The sequence below is a fragment of the Lissotriton vulgaris genome, chromosome 3_1, assembly GCF_964263255.1.
Source record: "Lissotriton vulgaris chromosome 3_1, aLisVul1.2, whole genome shotgun sequence".
Classification (NCBI taxonomy): domain Eukaryota; kingdom Metazoa; phylum Chordata; class Amphibia; order Caudata; family Salamandridae; genus Lissotriton; species Lissotriton vulgaris.
The window spans coordinates 1393147567-1393174905 of record NC_141689.1 but is presented as its reverse complement, the minus strand read 5'-3'; the positions used below and the strand labels follow the sequence as shown (position 1 = coordinate 1393174905).

The 27339-nt window shown below is 41.9% G+C and overlaps 1 protein-coding gene across 1 annotated transcript in view; it reads left to right on the top strand.

Moving 5' to 3' along the window:
* GPAT3 (glycerol-3-phosphate acyltransferase 3) overlaps positions 1-27339 on the top strand; it is a 546683-nt gene that overhangs the window by 494041 nt on the left and 25303 nt on the right. The window contains exon 11 of the mRNA XM_086961865.1: positions 20244-20323. Within this exon, the coding sequence (XP_086817991.1) occupies positions 20244-20323 (80 nt within the window). The remainder of the gene's footprint in view (positions 1-20243; positions 20324-27339) is intronic.

The window sequence follows — 27339 nt, the reverse complement described above, 5'->3', positions numbered from 1 at the left end:
TGTAGTGGATGGGCTCTTTAAGAGAGTGGGGTCAAGCACACTGCATTTGGTTTGCGAATTGTGGTTGCGTGGCTGTTGTACAAGTTATTGATTATGGTTCTAACCATAACCTGCACTTTTTGTATTTGTTTCGGATTTAATTTACAATCATAATTTCATTTGAACAGTTTTTAAGTAAATTTGTGAGGCTTTTTTAGACGTGTGTTATGTTATAACCAATGCTTGCCATAACTTTATTTAAATCTTTTTGTGTGACAATATGTGCATATGCAATATTCACCCGAACAAACAGGTTAAATTGAAGTTGTTTACAAAAGAAAACATACAGCTCCAGGAGTCAAATGTGTATGAGTGCTGAACAAATACCCGCCCCCAAAATTGAATCATTGATCTCATTTGAGATGTGATATGTGATTTCATCAATTCTATCATTTATCATATCATGAGTGATGTAAGGTCAAAAGCAGTGCATGACCGGGATGTGAGGTATAGTTATTTTAACTCCCCATAACAGGCTAATTTTAGGGATTTTTAGATTTTGTCTTGTTACCATAACTTGACTTTAACAGTGTTTTTCCAGTGAATTTATCAGTGTTTTTCAGTGTATGTTAAGTTCTTATAATCAAAGCTAGTAACACCTTCTTCTTCCTGCTCCGGAGCTCCATCTCTGTGTGAGTATTCATTCAGATGAAGAGCAGGTATTGTATTGTATTGTAATTGCATTTATATAGGGCTTACTACCCCTGACGAGGCGTCGAAGCGCTTTTTCAGCGGGTAGCACGCTACTCCAGGACCCACAGAGGATTAGTTTTGAATTAGTATAGTGAAACATGCAAGTACATTTTAAGTGGTGGATAGGTTAGTCAGTTATTTGGATTTGGAATGATAGCAGAAGGATAGAGTAGGACAAAGGTTAGTATTTATTTATCGCTCACTTGTTGACGCATGCTATTCAGGGAGCCTATAAAGGATTAATGGTGAATTAATATGGTGAAATATGAGGTAATTTCAGTGGTAGATATTAGTCTGTTACTTGGAGTGAGAAGGATAGCGGATGGATAAAAGGGGAAGAAAGATTTGCATTCATATAGCACTTGTTACCCCTGATGGGTGTTGAAGCGCTTTTTTGGCGAGTAGAACTCCACTCCGGAACCCATAAAGGATTAGTGTTGAAAATTAGTATAGTATAAATATGAAGTAATTTGAGTAGTAGATATGTTATTCAGTTATTTGGGCAGTATATTAGTATAGTTGAATATGGAACATGGAATTTGAGAAGTGAACATGATTTTTTTTTTTTTTTAGGAGAAAAAGGGCAGCATTTTTGGCCCTAGTCCCGACCAGTCTCGAACAGGCCCAAACAGGCAACTACCCTTGTCCTCTCCACCCTTAGCCTCGATGCCCGGGTACTTTATCATGCCTGTTTTGAAGAATGTAGTCCAGGGTGTCCTCTTTGCAGATGTTGATTTAACAGTATGCATGACCCTTTTTCTCCCTCCTTTGATGGACAAAGAAGATCTACGGAAATGAGACTTTGGCTGGATTTTCATGAGCTTTACAAGCTGACTAATTTTTTATAACACCTTTTGTCCAGCTGGTGGACATTGCATACTTCAACTTGCTCCTTTTTAGGTATCGCATATGCAGTGCTTACTATCTCTTCGAGAAATGCTGTATTCAGGTAAGGACTTGAAACTCCCCCCACTTTCCACCAGTCTTTTTAATTGGCTCCTGTCACTGTCCTTTGTAAAGAATGGCTTTTCATTGGTCAATAGGCTTAGTAGTCCCTCCTTAGTACAGCCTTTTCTAATCTTGTAACCTCTCATGAGGACACCCCCTGTTAAATGTGTTGTTACTCGTTAAGGTTTAATTACACCCTTGGAGCACTATTTTGTTAAATGTCTTTCTCCTGCCTGCTTTTTCAGGTAGGACACACTCAGTGACACACAGAGCACTTCCAGCACGGCATGCCTGAGGCTGCGCTTTATCTTGAATTATGGCTGCTGCACATTTCTTTTATTCTCCACGGCACGGCTCGCAGGGTGACCCTCACTTTAATAAACATGGGCCCCATGACCGAGGCTCACCAATACAGCCTGCAACTCCTTCTGCTGCTTCGGAGTGCTATCGGCGGAGTGCCGCGCACCACCACTTCACAGTGCCTCATGTTATTATACATAGTGCTAGTACCGTACCCGGCACACCAACATTGCCCGTATCAGCCGCACTTCAGAAATACACACAGGGGAGCTACCTACCACTAAGTAGGTGAACAGGCTGCTTGCTGCCTTCCCTCATTTACACCCATTCACTTTTATGGTAATGGTTTCCTTTCCAGCACCCCTGAGCACAAAATTGTGCTCATTTTCCCACAGCAATACCTGTTAGGCTAGTGACTAGTGGTGCACGTCATGATTACCAGAAAAGGAAATGTCGAAAATACACAGAATACACAGAATTGATTCTAGCTGTGGGTGAATGGCGTCCATGGGTTCTGAGAGAATTCGGAAAGAAGAAATGTGAACCTGTTTTCAAAATATTGTTTTTGGCTGCTGCATCTGATATTGGCAGCGATTTACACTAACCCGCATTAATAGTTACCCAAATCGATATCCCGGAGGAATATAATCTCTGACAATTACAGGTTTTCTGGGGGCTCTGGGCCTGGAATTCCCAGGTCAACAAATACCAGACACGGTAGCCCTGGGTCAATGGACTCCAGAACTGGACCTGACTGAAGTGCTGCTGCTACGATCATCTGTTGTAATGGTCCCTCATCCTCCTGGAGGATGGGGGATGGCAGCATACACTTATCAAACTGTCCCCTCTACTCCTCTATCATTCAGTAAATGGAGATTTGGACATGTTAGGTGCCTTGGAATTTGGAAAACATGTGGAATTAGATGTACATTCCCTGGTCCCCTTGTTTTTCACCACGTTTGGAAAACAACTGTCAATCTCAGTATTTTAGTGTGGGGAGCTGAATCATTGATTTCAGACCCCAATACCTCAGCACTGAAATTCAAGGAACGTGTACTGTGTGCCACTGTGTTTGTGCACATAAAGCTGCTAATACAAAATACAATGCAAATTCCCAGAGGGCTACTCCTACTCTCTCTCCACCTTCCCACTTAAGGCGCCGTGGAGTTGTTTAATCGCAGCTCTCTTTGCTTCCCTCCCCGCACGTAGCCTGTTGCAAGAAAAATAAAATTACCATGCAATAGATCTTGCTTTACTAAAAGTTTGAGCAATTGGCGTTGCGTTATTATGTGCAACGCCAGTAGCTCAAACTTACAGTAATGTGAGACCTATTGCATTGCAAATGCTTGTTCAATCTGGGTACTGGGTTCCTTTGACATCTCTTTTTTTGTTAAAGAAGGTGGACATACTGAAAATGTTATGCTCTGCACAGAGTGGAACTGAAATTAGTGTATCCAAAAAACTGGAGCCTTAGTTTATTCAGTTGTACTTTTTTCCATTTCTAGCCAATCATATTTCTCCCTTTTTTGTGTCTTTCGTGATTTGAGCTCCTTTCTGTTGTTACAATGCAGGACTTTCATTTCGAGTATCATGGTACCAGAAACAAGTACTTTGAATTTGTTAAGAAAACATAATCTGTATTGTTATTTCAAAATAGGCCTAATGTAAGAAAGGCCATTTAAAAAAATAAATCTTCTCTTTTAGAGAAGAAAAAGGTTTGCAACACTGGCCTTGATTTCATATCTTTGTAATAATAATAATTCTTTATTCGGCTTTAGACATTGCAAAACCATAAAAGGAGCAACATGGAATAAACAATTACATAATTTAAAAAATATCAATGTGTCATAAAAACTGATATAACAGGAATCTAACTTGTTAAAAAGTTGGGTTCCATAAAAATACAGTGATTGGTAGGTTCCGGCATTTAAAGATTTTTCCTATGCCTAACAATACATTTAAAAAAATGTAATACATGATAGCAGGTGCATTCAGAATCTAACAATTGTAAACGTATCTTTGTAGGGAATGCAGAGACAGGACTTTCAAGTACTCGCATACCAAAAGGAAGTACAGTGAATCCCATAAACTATATAAAAATTGAGGTTGCTAGGAAAAGCAATCAGTATAAGTAGTTTCCAAATAGATACGAAAAAAACTGCAATTGTATAGTTAGATTATAATTTCAGCATTTTATATGCTTTCATCTTTCGATGTACCAGGTACTGTGAAACTAAGTTTCACCAATCCCAACCATTTCTGTTTTCCTGGGTTTTCAGTGCAACAACAAACCCTTGAGGACAAGTGCAGAGATTTGCTTGGTTCCTGAGCACGGATTCTCCCCAATCAACCAATCCATTGGGCTCCTTGCCTTTGAGTAACCTTGCAGCAAAGGAGACAGTACAGTTTTGTTTTCCCGCCCAACCTGCCACAAGTGGCCAAACCCTCCTATGCATGACCTTCAGACAGGCTTTATGCCAACCATTCTGCAGTCAACTCCACTATACAGGGCCCTTGGCCTTGTACAGTGGTGCTTGAGCATAACTGTCATATGCTGCCAATGGATGCTAGGCCTCTCCTGTGCAAGCCTTTGGTCACTCACTGCTGGATTTGGCCATAGGACTTGTACTCAAGCCTTAGTGGATGCCAAACCCCGACCGTGCACCGCTGAAGTTTGTGGACAGCAGTGGTTGGATGCAGCACCTGGCCAGATGCTTCAACCACCCACTGTGTCCTGCCAACTCTACTGAGCAGGACCTGCATCCAACCTCACACTGTAGGCCAAACTCTGCTCTGCATGACCTTAATTTATATCATAAACTGTGTCTCAAAAGGGTGTTTAAAGGTCAGTTACACATAGCACACTTAATTGCTGAGAATTGAATCAAAATGGGAGAAAACCAGGGAGACAAAATGTTTTGCAACACAAATTGTATTTCTAGTAAACACACAAATTTTACATATTAGGGTTCTTATAATCAAACGTTTGACAGGCACTGCGTTACATGGAATGACGTAACCTGTGGGATACTGTGCACAAGTGCTCGTGAAAAATTGTGACTGCGCAAGCGACAAGTGAGAAGGTATGTCCGATAGGCGGCGTAACGAGGAGCAAGTGAAGGTAAAATTTACATAGTTAGGAAACCCAAACATTAAATGGAAATGAATACAAATTCATCAAGTAGGGTATCCTTGGAGAGAGCGCCGAGAAATCCGATGTAAGAAGTCAACGGCGTTTCGGCTTGTTAGGGTGTTTAGGCCATCATCAGGACCAGGTTACTGTTTTATATGGCAGGAATGGGGATGAAAGGATGTACATATCTATCTGTACTTACTAGAGTAACATTCCTAAGCAACTTGGGACCATGTGGAAATGAATTCCTATACATAACAAGCTAGTATCTGCATAAGCTCAGTGAACTACAAAAATCAGTTAAAAATAGTTCATTTTATTCATACGAAATTTAAAATTCTGACGCAAACAGCCACGATGAAACCTAAATAGCATAACAGACAATACAACAACATATACACTGAAATTATCATTATAAACCCAACCGTAAAACAGATAACCAAAAATATCAAAGACAAGATAAATATCCAAGTGGTGTAAACCACATGTGGCTGGGCTTTGTAGATGTTTGTTGTTTTCTCTACACACGTTTCGGTGTACATGACGCCATCTTCAGGAGGAGCCACATAGATATCTGTACACAAAAAACATAAATCACTTATAAGACAAAAAAAGTACACTGAGGCTATGAAGGGATGTGGGCTGTACAATTGCATACAAAAAGGTGAACTCCATACATAGGAAGAATGAAAAATAACGAAAAAAGATGTGGAGATAAAAAGAGCTGACCGCGCAGAGAATGAGAATGAATAAAATACCTGTACTTCTACACCCAATCTGGTGATAAAGAATGCAAAGGCAAGAATAGTAGTGTAAAGTGAGATCTCTACAATTAAACCTAAGGACCCTAAAATGTAAAGAGATAGAGCTTACCACTTTTAAAAGAAGACCAGAAGCTAAACACTGGATATGGATACTCCATAAATAGACTATTCTGCAATAAAGACCAAACAGTAAAGATGATGGACGTTGAAAAAACAGTGAGTGGTGCGGTGAACACAAATTATATGTAACAAAACGTACACCACTTAACACTTAACATATAATCCACTGTGCAACCAGGACAAAAACGTTACTAGTGTTCCTTTCTTGTTGCATACAGTACACATATAAACAATAAAAAGAAGGATGTGAATACTACCAATCGCTTCACACCCTACTTACAGCCGACATGTTTCATTGCCTTGGTTTCTATCAGGCAATTTCCTCAGGGCAAACCAATTTAAATGCCACTGCAAAGGACACTGGGCTTTACGTGCCTTCAGTTAGCCTTGCCTCTCATACAAGCCAAGAGGAATTTAAAAGGAATACAGCCCCCATAGGTGAGCTGGGTCCAGTCTCCCTTCGTTTCTGTTGCGGTGGAGAATAACTGTCCGGCGTCTTCTCAGTTCGAGTGCTGAGAAGACGCCGGACAGTTATTCTTCACCGCAACGCAACAGAAACAAAGGGAGACTGGACCCAGCTGACCTATGGGGGCTGTATTCCTTTTGAATTCCTCTTGGCTGGTATGAGAGGCAAGGCTAACTGAAGGCACGTAAAGCCCAGTGTCCTTTGCAGTGGCATTTAAATTGGTTTGCCCTGAGGAAATTGCCTGATAGAAACCAAGGCAATGAAACATGTCGGCTGTAAGTAGGGTGTGAATCGATTGGTAGTATTCACATCCTTTTTTTTAATGTTTATATGTCTACTGTATGCAACAAGAAAGGAACACTAGTAACGTTTTTGTCCTGGTTGCACAGTGGATTATATGTTAAGTGTTAAGTGTTGTACATTTTGTTACATATGATTTGTGTTCACTGCACCACTCACTGTCTTTTCTTTGGGTTTAGGACACGTTTCTGTTACGGCTTGATGGCACCAATGATGAGAACAGGGCCATCCTGGTGAGTACCAGCCAGGGGTCCCATTGGTGGTGCGCCCGTGAGGTGCCATCTCGCCTTTCTCACCTTTTTCTGTTGTCATTTTAGGTGAATGTGGGTTTTGTGTTTGTCTAAGTTTGTTGATCAGAGTTGGGCTGTTTTTAATAACGGCAGGAGACTGAGACATCCCCTACTCTAAATCTCTGTAAGAAGAGAGGTCTGTTGTAATTCATGTACAACTAGTGATGTCTGTAGATCATTAGACGAGAACTGCCTTGAATACTAGGACATTTGTATTTTGGTGATTTACTGAGTGGAGGGCGTCCTAGTTTTCCTTTCCCTCTATACTCCTACTTTGTTCTCACCCTGGAAAGGAAGGGGACAACATTTTTGTTTCTGGTAGTCCACTCCTTAGCATACGTTAGGTACAGCGACCTGTGGGAAAAATTATATATATATAATGATTTATATGGTGTGGGCTCCGATCTCTAGACATGGGATGTCATTCTATTCGTGAAATCGTGCCTTTTGTGAAAAAAGAAACGAGGACAAGACATACATACATGCAACATAAAGCATACACTCTAAAAGTTAAGTTTGGCTGCTCGTCTCATGGCCTTGTGGTGGTTTTAAGGTTAAAAGTTGTTAGTACACTAAAAAGCACAAAAATATGCATACTTAAGTCATTTTCGGTGCCTCTTGCGCCTAAGATTGTAGGGTTCCTCGTGCTGGTTCGCTACCTGTAAATGATGCCGAGTATCAGGGTATGCTGTACTTACATCACTGAGATTTCCTCCTGACTGCCCCATACGCGGCTCCGCTGAGAGTGCGGTGTCTACTCGAGGATTCTCCTGTTTTATAGTCTATTGCATTGTCAATTAGCAGCAAAAGGATCAATTAAGTAGTCGGATATGCCCAAACATGGGTATTCCGGCGCGCGTGTAGGTGAAACACCTTTGTTGGCTGCCTGTGCCCACCTGTGTGCTGTGAGCATGCGTGTTAGTTGGACGCGTCTTTAATTGAGCGCATGCGCGTTGTAGAGACGCCTAGTCCTGTATCAAGCGTCGTGTGTACGGCGCGGTAGCACTGCGTTTTTCATCAGGAAACGGTGTAGTTACCTAATTATGTTTATATATTGTGATAGTTAGGACGGCTAAGTATAGAGTAGGGACCTAGACGGTTCCTGCTCTATGGTATGAGTCTATGTGTACATAAACTACCTTCCATTATAGGGAGCATACCTAAAAAAGTCCCTGTTCATGCTGCACCGGTGGAGTTGTACACTTATCAGTAGGTATTGGCACTGGCATCAGTGTTAAGAGGGACCCTAAGGGAATATATAATATCGTCAGGTAAACCACATTGAATAAAAAGGAATGCAAAATTATTGAAAATTTTTAAATTAATACTTAATCTACTGTGGCCTACTGGAAACATGTACATTCACACTCTGATTCAGGGAGTTGACCCCATGGTATCTCGTCGTTGAGGCCTCTGATGTGGGTGCCCAGACGGAACACCCAACTTTGTTCTTTTTCAAACAGGCCTGCCTCTGTTTGCAATTGCTCAATGACTGTCCATGCGAGGTCATTCACACAGTGTTGTGTTTCTAAGAAGTGGGTCGCCATCTTAGTGGTGCTTTTCTTGCACCATACATTGCTTTTGTGTTCGCTTATACGTACTTTGACTGCTCTCGTGGTCATGCCTACGTATTCTAGGCCACAAGGACAAGTAATCATATAGACCACATTCCTACTGTTGCAATTTGTAGGTTTGCGTTGGTCCCACGTGGTACCATTTCTGAATGGCAATTGTTTGCTCTTCTTAGTGAGGTGGCAGCTGCTGCAGTTACCACATGGAAAGTGGCCATGTATTCCATGTAGGGCAAGTGGCAGCTGTGGGTTGCGGTTAGGGCGGGTATGGACAAGTATATCCTTAAGATTTCTCCCTCGTCTGTGGGCGAACAGAGGTTTTTCAAAAGTCAATGTTCCGCATGTTAGGATGCGCCAATGCTTGTTGACGATTTTGGAAACTTCATTGGAGTGTGTAGTATACGTGGTTACACAAATAGGTCTTGTTTGCTCCATGTTGGTGTGTACTTTGTTTTCAAGCAGGGCTTCTCTGTTGTTATTCCTAGCCCTTTTCATGGCCGCATTTATGATTTTTTCAGGGTACTGCCTCTTTTGTAGTTTAGTTTTTAGGTCAGATGCTTGAGATTCATACACAGACACGTCTGTACAATTCCTTCGTAGGCTAAGGAATTGACCATACAGCAGATTTTCCCGAAGGTGTCGGGGTGGAAGCTGTTCAAATCTAGGAAAACTAGTGACTCCTTGGATACTGAGTTGGTAAATTTTAGGTAGCGGTTTTGGGTATTAAGCCACTCCATGAATTGTGCTACTGACAGTGAGTCCCCTTGCCAAATGACGAGAACGTCATCGATATACCTTTTCCAGGTGGTGATATGATTTCTAAAGGGGTTATGGGTGTTGAGAATCTTGTTAGTTTCCATGTGATGGACATACAGTCCGGCCAGGCTAGGAGTGAAGGTGCTCCCCATGCTGGTCCCATGGCTCTGGAGATAGATAGTGGTGTTAAATTCAAAAAAGTTTTTGGTGAGTGCTAGCGAGATGCATTCTAGCACTACTCCTCTGGGTGTCTGGTATTTACAGGGTGAGGTGTTTAAGACTTCTTCGATTATCGCCAGAGTCTCTTCGTGGGGGAGGTTAGTGTATAAGCTTTCCACGTCGAGACTAAGCAGTAGTTGGGAGTCTGGGTCAAAAGGAAGATCTTTTAGTAGTTGTAAGACTGCCTTGGTGTCCTTTAGATGGGTATCTGTGGCTTGTACTAGGGGACGGAGTAAAGCATTGGCACATTTAGAAAGCGGTTCCAAGATAGAACCGATACCAGAGACAATGAGTCTCCCTGGTGGGTTTTCAAGGTCTTTGTGTATTTTTGGTATACTGTAGAAGTACGAAGTCCTGGGTGTTTTTTGAATTAGGAACTCTGCTTCTTTTTTTGATAGCCAGTCATGTGCTAGTGCTTCCTCCACCATTCCACCTATTGTGAGTCTGAGGGACTCAGTAGGATCTTCTCGTAGGATTTGATAATTCCACCTGTCAGACAGTAGTCTGAAGCATTCCTGCTCATATGCTGTTGTGGTTTGGACCACTATTGCACTCCCTTTGTCTGCGGGTTTATTAGTAATCTCTTTGCTGGTGGCCAAATCCCGAATTGCTTCTTGTTCAGCCCGGCTAGTGTTGTGAAAACACCCTTGGTGTGACGAGCCCAGTGTACTTAATTCACTGCTTTCTCCAAGTTAAGGACCTCAATTGGAAGTAGGGCGTCAGGGGGCGTGAAAGTGGATTTTGGTCTTAGTCCTGTGTCAGTAGTTGTGGGGGTTTCCTTCTCTATAAAGAAAGTCTGTAGTTTGATTTTGCGTACAAATTCTTGCATTTCAGAATGCAGTTTGAAGGAATCGAGTTTGTTGGTTGGAACGAAACCCAGACCCTTGTTCAATACAGTCCTCTGGATTGTGGTCAGTTCCCAGGGGGTGATGTTTACTACTAAGTCCCCCTCTTGCTGGTGGATGGGTGGCTCGGGGGTGCTCCCGTCATGCTCCTCATATTCATTCTGGGATCTCCCTATTTTGGGTCTTGCCACATCACTGTGTTCCCTTTCCCTAAAGAAGACTTATTGCAAATGTTAAATGACAACACATCATGACAGAGGGAACTATGGTAATAAATATACTTTAGGTAGATAAGACTAAACATGATGGAAATCGGCAGCCTCAAATGCCATAAAGAATGATATGGTACTGACAAAGGGCCGAAAGCTAATAACTGACATATCCAAAAAATAACTAAAAACAAGTTATTACTCGCGGGCAGAGTCCAGGATAGCGTCCGCATGGTGTTCTTTTCGATGTAAGAAAATGCAGATATCAGAGCGAACTATATGCCGGGCCTAGGTGTGCCTACGCTCACGTTGATTACGTGTGACATGGCAGAAGAGTTGAGCCATGTAGAGAGTATAATGAGATCTCTATGGTGCAAGTGGAATAAATGGCAATGTCAGCGGGAGCAAGTTGAGATGAATCACGGGGCCGGCAGGAGTCAGGGCAGCTGGTGTCTGCGGCTTGTGAAGAATAATTGTAGCATGCAAGTCATGTGGTGCAGATCACGTGGAGCGCGATGTTCATGGGGCAATGAAGACTAGAGTGCGCATACTCGAAGCGGCAGAAGTGCGGGGAAAGAGAAGAAAGACTGGAATTGTCCGCAAGTAGATGGAGCAAGTGTCAATGATGCTCAACCAACATTTTTTTACGGTTTAAGTCACACAATACACATCTGTGTGTACATAATCAAGTGTATCAAAAATTAAATACATTGTTTATAACCAACATGACATGACCCTCTGGAGGGGTATAATACATGAAGGAGCAGCAGGTATCAAAAAAGGGAATTTTGCATTTTTCTCCAAAAATGTTGGTTGAGCAGCATTGACACTTGCTCCATCTACTTGCGGACACTCGTGTGTGTGTGTGCATAAATCTCTCAACATAATTCATGACTCATCATATACTTGCGACTTGACCTTGTTTTCGGGATACATGAACCCATCTCATGTACACCAATTACCAATAATGATTCGCACACAACTGGCTGGGTTCTGTAGTCTGGTCCTTTCAGGTCAAAGGTCTCCCTTAATCAATGTTGAATTCTCTCCCTAAGAGACATGCGATGCTACATCCCTCTGACATCCAGAACAGTCAAGCTTAGTAAGCATATACAAATACTGACCATGATGTCTTACTGCTGCCATACAGTAGATCTGTTCATTGAGAGGCATAAATTAAGGCATATGTAGTATACAAAATCGTATCCATTAATAATTTTGTGAATGCTATCCTATAATCTTACTGAAGGCTTTTGTGAACAACTTTTAAGTTATAGTACATTTATATGAAAAATGTAAAATATGCATACAATCATAATAACACTGTACGCTGACTAGAATAGCCTACCAATCTAACACAAATTACAGCATTTAGAGGGGTAAAGAGACTCCTGTATGTATTCTCTGTAGGATAGCATTCATTTTGGTGAATTTGCCTCACCATTTTAAGTCTCACCTAAGCAGTGAATGTGCGCTGTCTCTTGGAGATATGCTGTATCTACAATATCGGCTTCGAGCACTATCCATCTTTTTTTATTAATTCCTCTTACTGTTCTTCGTAAATGCCGGCTTTTGTTTGGTGAATACACTTAGCAGTCCCACCTTTTGGACATTTGTAACCTCTTATGATTGCCCCTATTACATGTTCTTTTACTCTTTGTTTATTTATGATATTCTGCGAACACTCCTTTTTTAAGTCGAGCCTAGAGCCAGCGCGCATGCACTGCTCTGTGAGACTTGTTGTTGTAGAGTAGCGAATAGAAGCCCCGCCCACTCTCTGACCATATTTGCCATTGGCTTGTGTCATTGTCTGTCCGAGATACCTGCTTCTGATTCGTAAATAGGCTGGTTAGTCCCTCCTTAGTACCGCCTCCTCTTCATTTGTCACCGCCCATGGCGACTGGCCCCTTTACTTCGGTTGTTAGACTGTACGTGTTATTTAGACTTTGAGCACTATTTTCTTTAATGAGGTTCTCCTACTACAGGCACCACAAGCTTTGGTGCCTTTTTTACCCCCCACCCGACATCCCTACCGTTGTCCGTGCCTTCTCCCCCGCCCTCCCGTTGCCCGTGCCTTCTCCCTGCCTTCCCTCTCGTTGCTTGTGCCTTCTCCCTGCCCTCCCTTCCGTTGCCTGTGCCTTCTCCCCTCCCTCCCGTTGACTGTGCCTTCTCCCCGCCCTCCCTCCCGTTGTCTGTGATTACTCACCATCCCCGCCCACCCTCCCTCCCATTGTCTGTGCCGTCTTCCCCCGCCCTCCCTCCCGTTTTCTGCGATCCCAACCATTTCCAATGCAATAGGTCTCGCGTAAACGCGACACCTATTCCATTGCAAATGCTTGTTTTGTTTGGCTTTCTCTGCTCATCTTTTTAAATTGTAGTGAGAAGTGTTAGTGTTTTTGTTTACTTTGTGGGCCGGCTTGGTGAAAGGTTCATGGTTGCTTTATTGGCCGTGCAGGTTTTGTTTGCAACTACAACACTTGTTTTTATTATTTTTTGCTTTCCACCTCCCGCTTTGTGTTAAGAGCCCTCCCCCCACCCTCTGAGCACAAACTCGGCGTTTTCCTTCCCCCCCCACCCTTTCCATGAGCATCGAGTGGGGCAGCAAGAAGTCTGGGCACCGGCTCAGCTCTGGATCACTTTCACAGCGCTTGGCTGACTGCTGGGATGTTTACTGATGGCTGCGGGCTCTAATCTCCTTCAGCACAGACATTGCAGAGGAGCATCAGAGAGTGTATGTACATTTTTACTATAGGTGCAAGCGCTAAGAGTACAAATGCAGCATTTCCCTTTCGTCGCTGCTTCTTTTTATTTTTCGCTTTCTCCCTCCCACTTCATGTTAGGAACCCTCCACTCACCCTCGAGAACAAATGCACAGGGTATCTAAACAAATGTATATGCTACCGTGTCTACCGGATACCTTTTTTAATTGCCTGCTCTGCAGTATCCAAATTACCGGCAGCAGCACCCTAGAAGGGCCCCAGTGTAATGTTATTGATTCTGTCATGTTAATTTGCCATAATTATCGCCTTGATGCCGATTCACATACCTCCGGGTCTGTCAAGGCAGTTTTATGCTACCATTTTACAAAAGTAGCCTCCAGGTCCATGTACCGTATACATGCTTGTTGAGATGGTAACAGAACAGGACAAGAAGTGCATTTTTAGCAGATAATGTCAAAGTTATATAATACCTTGATACAATGCGGGAATTTAACAAATGTATAGGCTTGAATTTGAAATGTTCACGGCTAATGTGGCGCAATGGACAGGGCAACACTCCCTTCCACGCCACACCACCACTATCCACCATCCAGCTTTAATTGCCACCACCATTCCTTACTCATGTTTCTTCCTACGGCTGCCACCATAGTAATCACTGGTACGACATTGGGAGGATAAAATGTATTTTCAGCCATTCTGTGATTGAAAAATTACGCAGGCACACCAACCTGTTAATTGTTTCTCTCTTTATTGAAAGCACATTTTAAAGATGAAAGCATTAAACAGAAGATAATGCAAGGTTTCTTTTCGTGAGAAACAGAGGTGAGGTGATTGAAATAGAGAGTGCATGGTCCAAGTCTCTCAACGCAAAGATCTTCCTCCCGCACAGGCAGCTACTTTGTGTGGTGATTGAGAGCATTTCTGCTCATTATACTTATTTCAAGCTCCATTTACATAATATCACCGTTACCATCCACATAATTCCACTACACACCATACCAGATAATTCCACTACACAAATCCACTCCAATTCCATACCACACAATTCCACAACGAACAATTCCAATACAACCCACATAATTCCAATGCACACCACATACATACACTCCATAACGCCCATAGCTCTAACTCAAGCACATGCGAGACCTATTGCATTTCCAATGCTTGTTTATATTGCTAAGTATAGTGGTCCATTTGCATCGTGTCAGTTGTCTGCGAGCTGTCAAAAATTTTCAGTACACCTATGTTTGGGCATGTCATCTCTTTAAGGTGTGAAACTAAATATTGGAGAATTGGCTCCACACTTTCTTAAAGCTTTTTTGGTTCTCTTTACATTAAATACTACCTCTTCAATACTTAGCCTGTACCAAATCCTTTGGAACTGTAATGTAATTACAAGTTTGCTGACTGTCCCCGAAAGCCCAATTATGATCTGCCGCAGTTAGTTTTTAATTGTTAAACCTACTGTATGTGCTTGCTAAGTTTGACAACCTCTAAAGTGCAAAGCAATTGCATTTTTTTACTTAATCTCCGTATTCTCATATAAATTATGTAGCATCAAACACCCACTGGCTATACTACTGTTACAATGCCACCACAGTAATGCTGCATTTGATGGACTTTCCTTTTTTGATAGTCGGTAGTCTGTGTGGCGAGAGTTGGCATCTGTATGTAATCTTGTATGGAGGTATTGTGTATCCTGAGAGTGCTTTGTAAAATTATTTGTTCTCACCAGGATTTCAGTCCATTGTTCTGTCTCGAGTACCACCACTAGTTTCTCCTAACAGGTTTTCTGGAATTTAAATTTAACCAGACGTGTTGAGGATAATCTCTCATCTATTACAGCAACTGTGTGTGTGTGTGTGTGTGTGTGTGTGTGTGTGTCTTGCTCCGCTTTGTAGAAACTTTTCAAATGAAGTAAGCTGTCCAGTTGTTGCTTCAATACTAACTTAATGGGTATATCTATTTTTTTTATCTGGTCTTTGAGACATCTTTAGCTGCCTTACCAGACTATTGTTTTTTTTACAAGAAATTAATACAAAATGAACATATATAGATGGGCGGTTGAGCGAAAGGCTTCATCCATTGATCCGTCAATTTGTCATCCACATTTTGCTTGTGCCCACCATAGCATAAAGCATGGGGCAATGAGTCAGTCCACCCTACCCTTCTCATTGGGTCCCTTCACCTTTAGTGACTGCACAAACACTGTACACATTGTTAACATCCCTCTAAAAATAACTTCTTACTCTTCAGTGACAAAGCAGACATAAAGTGTACATTATTTTTTTTATGTAAGTCAACTTTAAATACCAGCTATTTGTGTTGCCTGCACTTTGGGTGCCCAGTTAAATGATTTAGCCTGTATCTCCTTCTTGCAGTTACAAAAGGGTTTAAATACCATTGTACCTGCCTGCCATTTGAGTGTTTAAGTAATGTTTTTATTGTGTCCTCTGATCCAGCATTTTATTGGTCCACGCTTCTTGCCTATCTCTCTCCTTACTCTTGGTCCTCCAATGAACCTTTTCTTTGTTGCACTGAGGGGCAAGGGGCGTTAGCAGTGAACCTTTATACTAACAATGCAATCCATTTGGTTACACAATGAGGACCAGGAATCGGTACCCAAGTTCAAGGGTATTTAGTACAAATTTGTAATCAAATTCAAATAGATCACTTTCAAGATCATGCTATAAAAATACAAAATTGTAACAGGGAGACCAAGTCTCTTAACCCCTTGCATGCTGCACGAATTTTTACGGAGTGTAGCAGTTTTAAACAGCGTACGAGATTGGGACGGCCCCCTGCTGTCGTGTGCACACACCCACCGTGACGCATGATGGCTGGAGGCCGTCCTGAGCACCAAAGGGGTTAAAGAAATTCAGGCAAATTAATACAAAGCACAAAAGAAGTTCAGTGAGGGTGATACAAGAGAACACCAATATCTGATGCTCAGAAAATAATCTTAACTTCTCTCATCTATACATTAGCAATCTAAATATCCCAAGCAGTCAAGTAACCGTTGTTATAACCCACAAGTCCATAGGAGACACCTCTTTAGTTGTAACACTGTGTAAAGCATTCATTGTCCAGGGGCTTCACACGTTGCAGACTGCAACAATTTCATAATGTCGCACACTAGACACGGGAACTGCAGCCTTTCACATACCCGGGGTTGGGATCAATTGTCTATTCATCAACATTGCAGGTCTCGTGTGCTCTCCATCAACAAAAGTTAAACAGACAATATTGCACTTGTTTAGAACTATGAACCAAGTTTAGAACTATGAACCAAGTTTAGAGGATGGTTTAAAATAAATTAAGTTACTAGCGTTTATACTCACAATGTAGCACACAATATGTCATATATTCTTTTTGTTGCAATAAAGCATATACATTTTGTTATCACATATCTATCACTTTTATAATCAACATCACATGATGATTTCTAGATTATTCATATCAAATGTATTTCTGTTAATTGAGGATGGTTCTTAAATCAAGCATCAGAAACATTTCTTTAGTTGAAACATTAGGTGATAGTATTGTCAGCATAAATCATTGTGTCACCAAAAAATCTCGTGCAAGATGCTCGTTCATTTAGTGTACCAGGTACCATTTTTGTTAGACTTCTGTGACGTGCAATGAGTGAGCAACTTTGCGCTTCACCACCTCCATAAACAACCACTACAATAATAATAATAATGAAATGCAGGCAGCACCTGAAAGCCTTTTTATTAAGAATCGTCACTAGTACATTGGCCACATCAGTGACTGTTTCTTTAAAATTCTACATTCAAATGAAGATGTTGGACTTGGCCCTCTCTTCAGGGTCACCCCAAACTTTTTGCCTTCAACCTTCCTGTTTTTTTTTTATTCCTTTTTGTAAACATTAGGACTCTGTGCACCATACCACTGCTAACCAATTCTCAAATTCCTATGCTCTCTCCCTAATACATGGAAAAAGAGGCCTACACCTGATTGGCAGATTAAATTTACTTAAGTACCTAGCATATGGTACTACATTTACTGTGGGCTTGTATATTAATTGCTACTGGTGGATCTGCAGCACGTATTGGGCCACCCACTAAATTAGTCCTTGAAAACATGTCTCATGTCTGCAATTGAAGCCTGTAGTGCAGTTTTTAAAAAAACATTGCGATCTGCCAAAGTAAACCATTTGCCAGGCCTAAACCTTCCTGTTTAATGCATTTATATGCTGACTTTCGATTGGGAACAGGTAAAAATATCATCTTTAGGCTCAAATTAATTGTAATTTAAAATCCTTTTTAACGGTAATGTCTCATTTTTATTACAATTTTGAAAATGCCACTTTTAGAAATTGGGCATTTTCCTGCCCAAAAGGCCCTCTAGGCATTTCCAGCAAACACAAAGGAACCTGACACTAATCCTTTGTCACCCAATACTTCATGGAGCCTTAGCAGGGGGAGGGGAGAACTTTCCAGGACTAGATGTGGAGGTAGCCTAGAAAAGTCTCCATCTTCAAAGGATGGCACCAGGTATGAATGTAGGACTTCCTGAGCAACTTTTCAGTACACTCCTGGCCATGGACATTACAGAAGAAGGATTGCCTTGTTCCCCAGAGGATTGACATGCTGCTTGAGGCCTGTCTTGTTCCCCAGAGGACTTCCCTGCTGTTTGAGGCCTGCTCTGCTCTCTACGCAGAAAGACTGGAGCTGCTCCCGTCATCCATGGCTTCCTGAGTGACTCCTAGGGCCATTTGGCTGACCTCCTGTTCTGAATTACAGGGTCACAACAAGCTCCAGGGGCCTCCCTGCAGCTAGCCAGCCAACGTACTGCAACTGGACCTGACTGTACATACAACTGGACCTGCCCGAGCCCTGCTGGCCTATGCTAGAGTGAGTCCGTGATCCCCAAGATGTGCCTCCCAAGGTCCTAGAAACCTAGCTGGCATCAGAGTGCACTCCTCTACAAAAAAGGAGAAATCACAAAGTTCCACTTTTTCAGCACGACTAACATGATCCCTGTATCTAGCCCACACTCCATCAGTGTTGGCCTGGGTGTGTACCTTTTCCTTAGTCTAGCACAACCAGATGCTATGAGTGGCTCTTTTCGACCCTATACCTACCTGAAACTTTCAAATTCCATATCTCCGGTTCTACTGAATACATTTTTGTTGTTTTGATCTAATTATATTTATTAACCTTTACTCTGTTTCCCTAAATTGGTCTGGGATTTTTATATTATTGTGTTTTCACGTTATTACTGTTTGTGTACTGCATAAATACTTTACACAATGCCTCTTTGTTAAGCCTGACTGCTTTTGTGCCCCGCTGCCAGAGAGTCAGCACAGTTTAATTTAGTGACTTTTCTAGCTCACCCTGGGAAGGATTGTGGTTGTTGCTTGAGTAAGGTTTTCAACCCTCCTTCTCTCAAACCAATAACTCAGTTTATCAAAGAAGCATACTGCAACCAAGTTCAGGTTTTATTTATTTTTGTTTTACTATTGCAAGATGTGATTACAATAATACAAAATTTAAAATGGCCATTCAGAGCTAGTCAAGGGCTGTCTTATTGCATTTGCCAATGCTAGGTTTTTTGGGACGTGATCTAGTCTGCTTTGGACTACTGAAAGTACTTGCTATTGCCTTAAAGAAAATCACCCAGTTTTGCACAACTGCTTTCTTTCCAGTTACATAAATTCAGATGCTTGCATAGCTGTGAGAAGTCTGCATTTCCACATAGAGGTTTAAAGGTTGAGAATAATTGATCTGTCGTCTCATGCAGGTTTATAACTAGGAACTAGTTATTGAAGCATTATAAAAGGCCTCTGCATGTTAGATCCTTGAACTACATTAGTACATACCAGAGTATGTACTGATATTGATGTTCTGATAGTGTGGGATTGATGAAACACCAATGTTTTGTGTTATCCTTCCCACCCAGTCAAGGAGAAATCTCAGCTACAGAGCAAAATAACATTTGAGGATTTCGGGGATAAACACTCCCCCTTCTTTGTCATTCTACATGTCTGGTTTAAGGACAGCAGTTTGTTTCTCTCGCCTCCTCCCTGTTTCACTTATTTCTTGTCTGTCACTCACATAACAGTACTCATTATTTCCTTTTATTCTTAATACCTCACAATTTTCCAGACCTTTGTCCTGTCTCTCATTATTTCTATGTATCCATCAACTTATTTTACTTCTATCTATTCCTCCAACTACCTCTCTCTGTTTTGCCCCCTCTCTTTTTTGTCTTCTTTATATTCCAAGTGGTCTTGGCTGCCCCCACCCCTTCTTTCCCTCTTTCTATCATTGTGATCTTTGCGTAGCCAGTAGGATTTTTATTTACTTAATGGATCTGTGTCCCTTCTGATTTCGCATATTTGACTCTTGTTGTTGTGGTCATTCCCTTTTATCCATTTGGGGTTTAGAAAACGAAAACTGTTGGATAACAGTAGCATTTGTTATTTATCATGGAGCAATGCTTCAAGAATCTCGTAGTAAACATTATTTAAAAAGTGACTACAGTGTTTATGCTCTCTCCTGACACCTCACTTTACCTCCACCTCAATTTCCTTCCCATCCTTTCCCTTCTCTCACTCCTGCATCCTTTTCTCTGTTGCTTTCTCTCCAATTGCCCTTTCCTGCCCTCTCTTATTGACCCATTTCTTTCCCTTTCTTCAGTTAAGGTCTTTGATACTAGCTCTTACAAACCCAAGCGGTCATCAACCTTCCACGTGGGAAGGCCTTTCTGTAGGTTGCCAGGGCTCTCTTTAGACTGGTTTGCCTCTCCAAGGGCTTATCTGCATTAAAGTTTGCATATGCTCAGAGTATTATTTAATTTAATATTTAAAGTCTCACAGTAATACTTGTGTTTTTCTTCACACAGGAGGGTGAAAATGCTGTTCACTTTGCCAACAGAGTGAAATCTGCTATTGCTAAACGAGGTGGACTGGTTGAGCTTTCCTGGTGAGAGGTTTATGTAATTAATTCAATATCGCTGAGTGTCCATGTCTTGTGGTATGGCGTAGAAAGACATACATTGTTCAATGGCAAAACATTGTACTGTAATTGAATTTATATAGTGCCAGAGCTGTGAACAAAGAAGCATTGGAATGTTGGAGCTCCGGGTTTATGCCAGCCATTGTAAGCCCGGAGCACTCCATTGTTTTCAATGGAGCTCCCAACATTCTAATGTTCTAATAAGGATTGTGTTGTTGGTTGCAGGGAATTGATTTTAAAGAAGGAGAGGTTGTGATCTATGAAATAAGGTGTGAGTAATTCACAGAAATATAATAATAGAGTTTAGTCAGAGAAGCATGTGCCATAGAATAGAATGTACTCAGAGTGTAAGGCATGCAAACGAAAGTAGATAAGGGGAAGGTCATTTGATGAAAAGGGGCCAAAACAGCCAAGAGTTTTAGGTCAAGGTCAGTGTTCCATGCAGGAATTTAGGAATATAATGGGAGGAAGATGTAAGTTGAGGATGGAAAAATGTAGGCAAGAACTTTATTTGCATGTGAGGTAGTGCTATAGTAAATACTTTAGTTGTGTTGAGATAATAGATTACAGAAAGTTGAAATGCTACTGAACAATGATGCACAAGGCGCTTATCTCTGTAGTGCTCCACCTGCCCCCACAGCAACCAGCATAAAGTAAGGGAAGCTGGATCCTGACTCTTTCTCAGCCATCCAGTGGTTATAGGTGTTCATTTCACTTTGAGTAGATGCTCTTACTGCTCGCCTGCAGCGGACATTCATTTTTACATTGAAGCATTCCAGCTGCGAAAGACTTGTTAGGGACTTATTAATAACTAAATTAAGAAGGAGAGCTTCAGCAATTATGTAAAAATGTTGGTGCAACTCACTGTACAGATGTGTATAGGCTTTTAAAACATGATAGTATGCATAAAGTATTTGCTACCTCACGATTTCTTGCTGCAATGTGGTGGGCTCGTCTGCAATTTTTAAAACTTCAATGAAATGTATTTTTATAGCTGTGGTCATTGATAAATTATGAAAGATTTTTCTCTTTTTATTAATGTATTTTATTTTTTTAACCATTCTTATTTTCTAAATTCATCCATCTTGATACCACCGAAGAATCTAGTCAGACCCCCCCCTCCCCCCACTCCCCTGTTCTTCAATGGGGCCGCCACTGGCACTAGGGTGACCAGGCGTCCCGGATTTGCCCGGACAGTCCCGGGTTTTTAGCAGCTGTCCCTGCAGATTTAAAGAAATGAAGCTCATGTCCCGGTTTTTAGAGACGGTCGGCTGAAAACGGTGGGAGATATATTTTTATGTTTTGAAAAGCAGGGATAGTTAGCAGTTGTTAAAAGAAAGTAATTTAATTAACAGGCCTGCTACTGGCTTTAAAAATTGCATTTTATGTATGTTTTACTGCCTCTTTTACAATTTTCTGCTAATTTGTGGAAAAAGTGCCGTTCTTGACTTTAAAATTCTGGTCACACTAATGGGCGCCCATAAAGCTAGTTATGCCACTCTTCGGCTCGTCTGCTGCTTTCACCACCCCTAGCCCCGCTCGGCTTTTATGTTGTTTTTTTACTTCTTTTTTTAATTCCTAACCGCTCCTACATGGGTATACTTTTCTCTCTCCATTGTGCTGCTTCCATCCAATATCCCTGCTTACCCCCTGCACACTCCACCTCAAGCTCATTAATTTCCTCCAACGCTCCTCCCCACCAACTTGGGCTCAACTCAAGGAGTCATTTGCAATGTTCGTAATGCACTAAGGGGCACATGCATCATTGCAAATTGCAATCGCAAATGGTGCGATTCGCAAAAATCGATAGTTTGTGAATGCAATTTGAATTTTTGGGAAGCATGAAGGGTGAAGGCCCTCGCAATTTGAGAATTCGCAAATATTTGTGAATTCTCAAATTACGATTGCATTTAAGGAATCCCATTTTGCGATTTCTTAAATGCAATGCATGAAATTTTTAAAAATTGCGAATTCGCACTTAGGGGGAGCAAATTACCATGAGGTTGAACCTCATGGTAATTTGCGAAAACTTTGAAAAATGCACTTTTGTGCATTTTTCAAAGTTTCATGTTGTGCACACACATGCCCTTAGGGCATGTGTGTGCACAACATATGTGCACAGATTGATTTCAGGGGTGCAACAGGGTGTCCTTTGGACACCCCTGCACCCTTGAAATCGCATTCTCAATTTGCGATTCGCTAATTGCTAATCGCAAATTGAGAATGTCTTCCCATTCATTCCTATGGGCCTCTAGGCGCGTAGGAATGAATGGGGAGGTATTCCTTAATTGCTGTTCGCAATTTGCGAGTCGCAATTAAAGAATAATAAGAAATCGCTATTTATTTAGCAATTTCTTCAAGCATAGCCATTTGTGATTCCTTATAAGCGATTCCTTATTTTTCGCATCTAAGGAATCGCAAATGGCAATGTTGATGCATGTGGGCCTATGTGAATGCTCACATATAATGAAGGATAATTCCTGATTTTTAGAACAATCACAATTTGTTGGCGTTTGCTGCCCTCGTGTGTAAATTTACGGTATTTTCGGGATTATTTCACTTTCGAAGTATATCTGAGCAACACGAAGACCATATGAGCAATTATTCATAGAGTTGTCGTTCGTTTTCACACTTTCCTTGAAGGCTATCTTTGTTTACAGCCTTTACATACCCGAGTGTGTTCTGTTATTTCGCTAACTGAAGCCATTGCTATCTCATTCAACAGTTCTTTTATGGATTATGTTGCTTGCCAGCCTGCCCGTTCATCTCTCATCTGAGATAGGGTTGCCACCTGGCCGATTATATACCGCATGACTGGTCTGTAAATGCCCCGGCCGGTATTTTAGATTTAGCTTTTAGCGGTCTGTTGGCGAAAGACTTTGCGGACCATACCAAAAACTGACAGCGGGCTTAGTTTCATACTTTAAACAGTACATTTAAGAAGAAAATATTTTAAAATGTGCTCTGCAGTAAACGTTCATGTTAAAATGAATACAGACGACTTTATGTGAAGTTCTAATTAATAATCATGTCCAGGCGGAATGTTAAAATGCGAACCGATGCCTGGTATTTTCTCAGGGAATGGTGGCATTCCTGATCGGATGCCACAGCGCACAGTCTAAGGCTGCAGCTGAACACAGTCTAAACTTGACTGTGACTCATATATGTTATATTCTGTTGTTATGTTATTGAGATTGATAGAGCGATTTATATATTGTAGGGCACTTTCGTTCCCTCACAAATGCGCTAAAGCAGATAAAAAAATCACATTATTTCACAGTACACCAACTCAATAGGCCATCCCGAAGCCACCTGTCATCGCTAATGAAGAGAAGTATGGTGTATGCTATGTACAAACTCCAGTATACCAAAACGTGAAAGGCATAGTAACTTTATTATGCGACTCTACAGGGCAGTTTCACTGTCCTCCAACCAGCTGACAACTGCCTCTTACACTTTAACATCCATAGTTCCAAAGTTCCAAGTTCCACTTTCCACTCACGGATCATGAGAGCATCAAACATAACATATGTTCCTGTTTTATGATAACATTGATAATCAAATAACAAATGGTAAAAACAAAGAAAAACAAAATAAAACAAGACAAACACAAAACCCAAACAAGGTACCTACTGCTGAAATTGCGACCCAACAAAACATAAATAAATAACATACCCACTGCCATGAAACACACACAAAATGTACATTTGACCATAGTTGCATAAACCTTCATACCACTCTAACTCTAGATTATTATGACGCCACCACCATATCATTTACCCACAAACTCCTTGTACTTTCCACGTGACCACCATATCATTTACGTACAAACTGCTTGTACTTCCCAGGAAATCTAATTTCTTTTTTGCCTCTACATTTCTTTTGCGCATCCACGTCATGAGATTTTATTTCTTTTTTTTCTCTATGCTTCATTTGCACACCCATTCCAGTACAACTTTCCCAGTTACCTTGTCCCTACACTAGTCAATCACGTTTACCAATCTACTCTTATTCCATCTGGACCCATCACTCAACTCCTCACAATTTCTTCCTACTTATTTAACAACATTGGGTTCAGAAAATAATTACATACCTTTCCTCAGACACCATGGCAATTTAATTAACTTTAGCCTTTTGACCATAGTTGATGTCTAGCTCTAAAATTTTCATTAAAGTACTTGCTATATGACAGTAAATTTTTACAGACTCTCTTCCTCAATCCCCTTTCAATATCTACACTCCAACCCATAGATACAGGCAGCTTCAGTTTCCTTTTCATGATGAATATTTCTGAGGCATAAATAGGCTTCCCGTTTTAAGAACACAACTGTGGAACATTGTCCGATAAACCTTCCTCTGGCTAACCTTAACTAATAAACAATTTCCCCATACATTGTTTAACTGATTTACTTGTCACCTCCCCCAATAAACTCAATTTCACATTTGGAATAGTAGTCCACCATGACAAATCTATTATGGTGACCTATAAATGGGAGCCATAATATCCGTAGCCACTTTCAAACATGCACTAACCAGATAACTAAGAGGTTGCTTGTTAGTTTTGATAATCTTGTCACTGTTTCCACACAACGAACTCTCTTTAGCAATTTCCTCAATGTCCTTGTCTATGCCTGGCACAACTCCCTCAGTCTATTTTTGGTCTTTTTCCTTTGTAGATGACCATGGTGACCACAATCTAAAATTAATTTCCTCAACACAACAGGAGGAATACGTTTACTGACTCTTTCCACACACCACTGATCTTCACTCAATTCATTTTGGCTTGCACATTATCTTTTATGCCCGCCTCATCAGAAGGTGAACCTACCTTAATAGACTTACATTCATTCAATATCGCAATCAATCAATCAATCTACTTATAAAGCGCACTACTCACCCGTGAGGGTTTCAAGGCACTGAGGGAGGGGTGTCGCTACTGCTTGAAGAGCCATGACTTGAGGAGTCTTCTGAGGGCGAGCAGGTCTTGGGTCTGCCGCAGGTGGGTGGGGAGTGTGTTCCAGGTCTTGGCGGCGAGAAAGGAGAAGGCTCTGCCCCCGGAGGTTGCTCGTTGGATGAGGGGGACAGCGGCGAATGCGAGGCTGGCGGAGCGGAGCTGCCGGGTAGGGGCGTAGAAGCGGAGTCTGCTGTTAAGGTAGGCTGGTCCGGTGTTGTGGAGTGCTTTGTGAGTGTGGGTGAGGAGCTTGAAGATGATCCTCTTGTCGACGGGGAGCCAGTGTAGCTCTCTCAGGTGGGGGGTGATGTGGCTGTGGCAGGGGATGTTGAGGATCAGCCAGGCAGAGGCGTTTTGGATGCGTTGTAGCCGGCGCAGGTGTGTGGTCCCGATTCCTGCATAGAGTGTATTACCGTAGTCCAGCCTGCTGCTGACGAGGGCCTGGGTCACCGTTCTTCTGGTTTCGGTGGGGATCCACTTGTAGATCCTGTGGAGCATGCGGAGGGTTTTGAAGCAGGAGGAGGAGACAGCGTTGACCTGTTTTGACATGGAGAGGGAGGAGTTGAGGATGAATCCTAGGTTGCGTGCGTGGTCGGGGGGTGTAGGAGCTTGTCCCAGCGTGGTCGGCCACCATGAGTCGTCCCAGGCAGAGGGGGTGGGTGCAAGGATGAGGACCTCCGTCTTGTTCAAGTTCAGCTTTAGGCGGCTGCTCCTCATCCAATCTGCGATGGCCTTCATTCCCCCGTGGAGGTTGTTTTTGGCAGTGAGTGGGTCCTTGGTAAGGGAGAGGATGAGCTGGGTATTGTCGGTGTAGGAGATGATGTTGAGGTCGTGTTGGCGGGCCACTTGTGCGAGGGGGGCCATGTAGATGTTGAACAGTGTCAGGCTGAGGGATGAACCCTGGGGTACTCCGCAGATAATGTTGGTGGCTTAGGAACGGAAGGGGGGGGGGGAGGAGGATGCTCTGGGTTCTGCCAGAGAGGAAGGACGTGGTCCAGTCGATGGCCTTCTCTTGGATTCCAGCTTCATGGAGGCAAGTCTTTAGTGTGCAGTGGCGGACCGCGTCGAAGGCGGCTGACAGGTCAATTTTTACTTGTACGTCCAAGAAAGGAAGTGTGGTGGTACTGATTTGGCTTGTGAATTTGATCCTTGGATTGATTAAATTCAGACTTTGTATGTTGTGCTTAAGATCTTCTGTTGGTTTCTTCCAGATCAGGAAAATGTCGTCAATGTACCTTTTATAATACAGAAGGCCAGTTTGCCACGTTATATCTTCTAGGATGTACTCCAGTTCAAATTTCGCCATGAAGATATTTGCGTAAATACACGCCCCTGGAAAACCCATGGCTGTTCCGCTTAATTGTGTAAAGAACTCAGTTTGCCATACAAAGTAACTGTTGTGTAAACAGAACTCCAATAATTGCATAATTAGATACTTTGTTTCTGGAGGTATATCCATTCGCAGTAGTGCCCATTCTATGGCTTCAAGGCCCATTTGGTGGGGAATCGAAGTGTAAAGTGACACAACATCTATTGTGCACAATGTCAGACTTTCTTCAGTTTGTAAATCCAATGAGGTCACGCTTCTTAAAAAGTGTGAAGTATCCTCTAGGTATGTTGGCCAATCTCGCATGAAAGCTTGCAGCTGGGCATCAATGTATATGCCCAAATTTTCGAAAATTGAGGAACATCCTGAAACAATAGGTCTAATAGGCGGATTTTGTAAACATTTGTGTATTTTTGGCAAAAAGTATATTCTCGGTCTCCTTGGGTATAATTGCCTTAAATATCTTTTGGTAGCAATAGTAATCCACCCTAGTTCTTCCGCTTTATCCAAAATACTATCCAAATTGTTTGCAATCTAGTTTGTGGGATCTTTTGGCAATTTCAAGTAAACTTCAGTGTCTAAGACGTGTTCATTGCCTTTCTATATGTAAAACTCCGTGTCCATGATTACCAATCCTCCTCCTTTGTCCGCCTTCTGAATGATTATGTCCTTATTGTTGCGAAGAGTGCGTAGTGCACTCAATTC